The sequence below is a fragment of the Alosa sapidissima genome, chromosome 8, assembly GCF_018492685.1.
Source record: "Alosa sapidissima isolate fAloSap1 chromosome 8, fAloSap1.pri, whole genome shotgun sequence".
NCBI classification, from domain to species: domain Eukaryota; kingdom Metazoa; phylum Chordata; class Actinopteri; order Clupeiformes; family Clupeidae; genus Alosa; species Alosa sapidissima.
The window spans coordinates 8,990,131-8,995,435 of NC_055964.1; the positions used below are offsets into that span (position 1 = coordinate 8,990,131).

The 5,305-nt window shown below is 40.2% G+C and overlaps 1 protein-coding gene across 1 annotated transcript; it reads left to right on the forward strand.

The window, feature by feature from the left end:
* Positions 1 to 1,485: 1,485 nt before the first annotated feature.
* selenoe (selenoprotein e) lies at positions 1,486 to 4,301 on the forward strand. The gene is made up of 4 exons (XM_042101804.1): positions 1,486 to 1,615; positions 1,753 to 1,829; positions 3,423 to 3,501; positions 4,042 to 4,301. Exons 1-4 carry the CDS (start codon positions 1,499 to 1,501, stop codon positions 4,183 to 4,185), a joined length of 417 nt encoding a protein of 138 aa, XP_041957738.1. The 5' UTR covers positions 1,486 to 1,498; the 3' UTR covers positions 4,186 to 4,301.
* The last annotated feature ends 1,004 nt before the right edge of the window (positions 4,302 to 5,305 follow it).

Here is a 5,305-nt window from a genome sequence, read left to right on the forward strand (position 1 = left end):
GATTTGCAGAGTAACTCTGGGTCTGTTTAAAATGGAGAGCTCTTTGTCATCTGACACATCATCGCTTGCACACGTCGTCCAGAGTGCGAACGCCGGGGCTCCGTCTTTGCCTGGAAAAGACAGAACGGGATGGTTTTTCTGCAGCATTCCTATCGGGAATGGTTTATTTTCGTTGGAAGCATAATTGTCTGTGGCTAGCGTTTGGAAGTACATTTCGGCCACCGCGCTGCCAATAAATATAGACTTAGACATTATCGCCCTCTGAGGGTGACCTAGTGTAAATACACTCCTGTCTCCTAATTCAACGGGCACTTTTAGAACCAGACCTCCCATTAATCTGTGGTCATTACTGACACGCTACAGGAACATTTCAACTTAAACCGCAGAACCAAACTCTGCATGATGCTGGTTGCGAACCCCGGTGGGAACCACTTTAAAGCAAGTCAATGTTTGGTGAAATGACAAAGGAGAAGGGCAACTCAGTCTGGCCGAAATGTGGTGGAGTATCAAAGGACTGTTTATTTGCTCTGGGGCTGGACACACACACGACACAATGCATGACATTCAGAGATTTGTTTTATCTGAGTGTAAGACAAGAAAAGGGATTGCTTTATATGTTGCAGGTCATTGACCTTTGACCTTTTCAAAAGCCTGTCAGTGTTTTTTTTTTTTTTTGTTATATATATATATATTGCCCATGCACTGCACAATAAGGACATGATGCTAGAATAGATTGAGAGCACACAGCACCCCTTGAGGCACTGAAAAACAGTCAACATGCTGTTAAACAAAGTCATTCTATTAAAGAATGAATAGCATATGATTCAAATACAAAGTATCTTCTCAAGCTGTGATGGCTTTAGTTTTGTGAATAAATCTAATTGAGTCACAGCTGAGACAGCAATGAAGAATGCCGCTCAGGAATCAGATGTTTCTAATAGAGATCAAATTTGCTAGTGTAACATGGAGTCTTTCATTCGCTTTTTTGATTCAGTATCCATCTTTATGTCAGCATTGTTGTGTGGGGCAAGAATGCAGCTGTGAGCACGCACTTCAAGGAGTGGGGCCATAATTCAAATTTGTGCTAAAACAAAGCCTGTCAGCATGGGTTATTCATCAACACGAGGGTGTGAGAAAAATCTGCATGCAGCGCAGATGCTTTCAAGGACTGCGAACAACCCAGCAATGAAGAGGAGAACCCATTTTTTTTCCCTTATTACACTTTTTAAACTGCAAACTGACAAGCTGTAATAGTACATTAAATATCCTGTGTACAGTCAATTGCATGTTCCTTAAAAATTTAGATTTAGATCCGAATTCCCTTCCAATACTGTGTGGGCCAATGGCACAGTGACACATGCAAAGCCACACGTGGGGACGACGTGTTGCAACCACAACGACCACCACCCTCCATCCACCCTCCATATCTGCCCTCTGCTCAGGTGAAGCCTCAAACCGCAGAGAAGCAGCTGGCAAAGCCACACGGCTAGCCTCAAGCATGTGGGCCACGCTACTGGTCGGACTCCTGCTCCTCTGCTCAAGAGACGGGGCTGCAAAAAACGCTTCCGAGATATCGCCAGGGGAAGAGCTTGTCATAGCCAAGGGGAAACTGATGGTAAGCCATTGGGGCAGGCTAATATGACAGGGACCCCAGGGGTGTTGTACTTGGGGTTGCGCTTTTTTTCTTTCTGTGTAATGTCACGAGCTGAGCGTGCTAACCTGTTCTCAATCTGTCTGCTCCGCTCACCCCAGGCTCCCAGTGTAGTTGGATGAGCCATCAAGAAAATGCCTGAGCTCTACAAATTCCTCATGGAGCGCTGGGCCTTGTAGTATCCTTATTAGAAAACGGCCGGATAAGGATTATGAGCATATGTTGCCTGTAATTACCACATATCATTTTGAGCTTGGGGGTTAGGTAGCGTTTAGCATTCTGCAAATTCACTGCACCAAGGAGGCTCGTGTTGATCCGCTTGCAGTGCCTACGCAACAAGACATTCTGAATACATTGGAAATGCTAAATCTGGGTGGAAGCTTTCAATTCTCTGGCTTTGCTTTATAAAATTATTTTTAGTTTAGTCTTTGTAATTTAGGCTTTTATAGGACAGGATCTATCTTATCTATCTATCTTATTTATGGAAGAGGTTTAATCTAATATATCCTACTTACTATTACTCAGGGATGGGCAAAATGCATTTTTAAATAAAATGTTGAATACCCTAATTTTAAGTGTATCAAAGTAAACTACAAAATACAGTAGCCACGCCATGTATCAAAACAAGATACTTTTTTTTTTTTTTAAATAAAATACTAATAATACTCTACATCTACTCTAAACAGCTTTTCTCTGCCTACGAGGCATGCCATACATCTACAAACAGTCAACAGATCAACTATTCTGACCTGCCTGTTGCATCTCATAGCCTATTATATCAGAGATGTACTCAAAAAGTCATCACTGAACTTGTCAAGTACTATGAACTAACCACCGAACCTATTGAGAGCCACGGAATGTGGGCTTAAAGCAACCTAATGCAGTTCTATTACCTTAAAATAACAGCTTCAAACTCATAGTACACTTACATATAATATGGAGAATGAAATCTCTGACATTGTCAATGCATGCCCAGAAGGCTTGATATTGCATCAATAAAGCTGTTGATCAGATAGGATCAGGACCCTTTTAGTTGTGGGGACCGTGTAAGTGCTAAATGAGGTTATATTGATGCCAAGGGGCATAAATAAGGATTGTTCATCCTGTTGCATTAGGTGATACATGAGGCAACTTTTTGAGCAATGTTGCAGGGGAACTACATAACCGGTTCCATGTGTTCTGATGGCTAAAGTTCTCTAGAAAAAGACTTCTGAAAAAACTTGGTGTGAGAGAGGGGGTGTATTGTGTGTGTGAGCAACTTCCAGCAACCAGTCAGAGGCTACATTAATTGTTTTGTATTTTTACATGCATTTTTATGTGTCATCACATCACCAAAAGTATTGTTTTTACCAAAAATATTTGTTGGTATTTTTAAACTGCAAAAATGCACACCTATAAAGTATTTTGATACAAAATATGAAGCTATTTTCTTCAACCCAATAAAATACAAATTACACAATACTATTTTCTATTTGAAATACATATTTTAAATACATGTATCATAAACATTGTCCATCCCTGCTATTACTTCTTACTCTGCTTCCATACCCTTACTGTGGACCTGAAGTTAGTGTTGGGCATTACATCAAATTAATAATTTACAAAGAACTGCAACAGAATTTCAACGCCTGAGGAACTGTACCAGACACCAGCTGGTGCCAGAAAATTGTAAAGGTCTACGATCAATTACTTGCATTATGCTACTACCTAAGCCTGTCAAACTGTTGTTTATTTATTCATATGTTAACATGCCTTGACCTTCCGACTTCAGTCATAACCTAGAGTATGATTCATCAGAGAACAAGAACCCCAGGTTAATTTTCTACAATGATAAAGATGAGGTTGTCAAGGTAAAGTGCTGATTTTTCTCTTCATCTGTATGCCTACAGCACAGTTCTTCTGAAGTGAGATTGAAGTGAGATTTCAATTCTAAATGTTTCATGAGGTGGGGGCCACACTGCATTTAGAACTTATCTTACCTGTATGGAGTTGTATACTGTAGTAGCCTACCTGATAAATCAATAAATTCTGTGGTAAAGTGAATGTTCAAAGTCAGTGTTACAAGACCATTGGATTTTAGTTGCACCAGTGTTAGCCTATAGCCTGGAAAATCCAGACCCTCTGTAGCCTATGCTTGTGAGCACAACATCTATGGCACTCAGTAAGTTACCTTTATAATATGTTATGTTTCTTGATACACTGGAGAGGACCATCCAAAATAAGCGTGTGAGCCTACCGTGAAGTGGCGGATCAACACAGATTCTGTCCAACTGCCAATGTGCAGGAGCTAACTGTAGTGTAGTAGGCCTAAGAGAGGTCGACCTAGGCTAGCTAATCAAACATCATTAAAAGTTACCAATTGTGTCTGAATATGTATGCTATTTTAACAGACAGTTAAAGTGAAGAAGATGAAGGTGAGGGAAATCGAAAAACTGCTGGACTCCCTGGGCTTCTACAAGAGGTCGATGAAGGGAGAGGACGTTCCCGAAGAATACCAGCACTTCCCTCTCAGGGCACCGCGAGATGAACTGTAATGACACCTTGTGGCCAAGCTTTGCCACTGCACTGCTAACAATGACGGTCAGGACCCAAAGGCTTTAGCACAAGCCAGGTCCTGACACTGATGAATTAAGCATGCTGTTGTTGGACATTGCTGAAATACACTGTACCAATTATTTGATAAATAAATATGAAAAATGTGATAATGGGATATGAGCCATTTATAGTATTAAAGATTAGATAGGAAAGAGACAACAATTACTTAGAAGTAAAATAGTCAAATAATAAGAACATAAAAGCATGTTGTTCAGTCAGTGGGTGATGGTGAGACATAGAGAGAGCATGGGATGAGATTGAGAGAGAGAGAGAGAGAGAGAGAGAGAGAGAGAGAGAGAGAGAGAACGAGCAATCAACAGGTCCTGGTCATGAGCTCCTGCCACTGAATGTGGGGTTATGAACCCTGATAGATGTGGGGACAAAAGATCTCCTGAACCGTTCAGTTCTGCAGTACATTGAGATGAGCCATCCGCCCCAGCTACTTCTCTGGCATGCCAAGATGAGTCAGCATTTTACATCAACATTAGCCTACATTATAATAAACAATAGTCATCTGAAAGATTAAAAAATATTCTGGATATTAAAACATTATAAAACCAAAACCAAAATTATAAACTTAATTATGAACCTATTGAAACATGATGAACCTATTAATAATGCTCATTGCAGTCACTTACATATAGCTCTCTGTCTAATTGTAAAACAAAGCAAGGCCGTAATCATAATATATGATATTCAAGAATTCTCAAAATGCATTAAACATAAATAGACATTGTTTGGCTACAGTAATATCACTATCACTCACTTTTATGCAAAATGATCACTTGTTACAAACTAGAAAATGCTATGCTAAATGGCTGAATATCTGACAGACAAAGGGAGTGCAGAGGTGAGCTGATCTCAGTTAGGTAAAGAAACCTGATTACACAGAACAGCCAGGAAAACACTGACTTGACGGATGTACAGATTGGTCCTTATTTCTGAGAAATTACGCACTGCCTTCTCTTTCCACCCTTCCTCTCATGTGTTCAGTGCTCTTTTTAAGTTGAACTAGGGTAGTGCTTAACTAGCTGCTACAAGCTATTGTTAACTAGAATA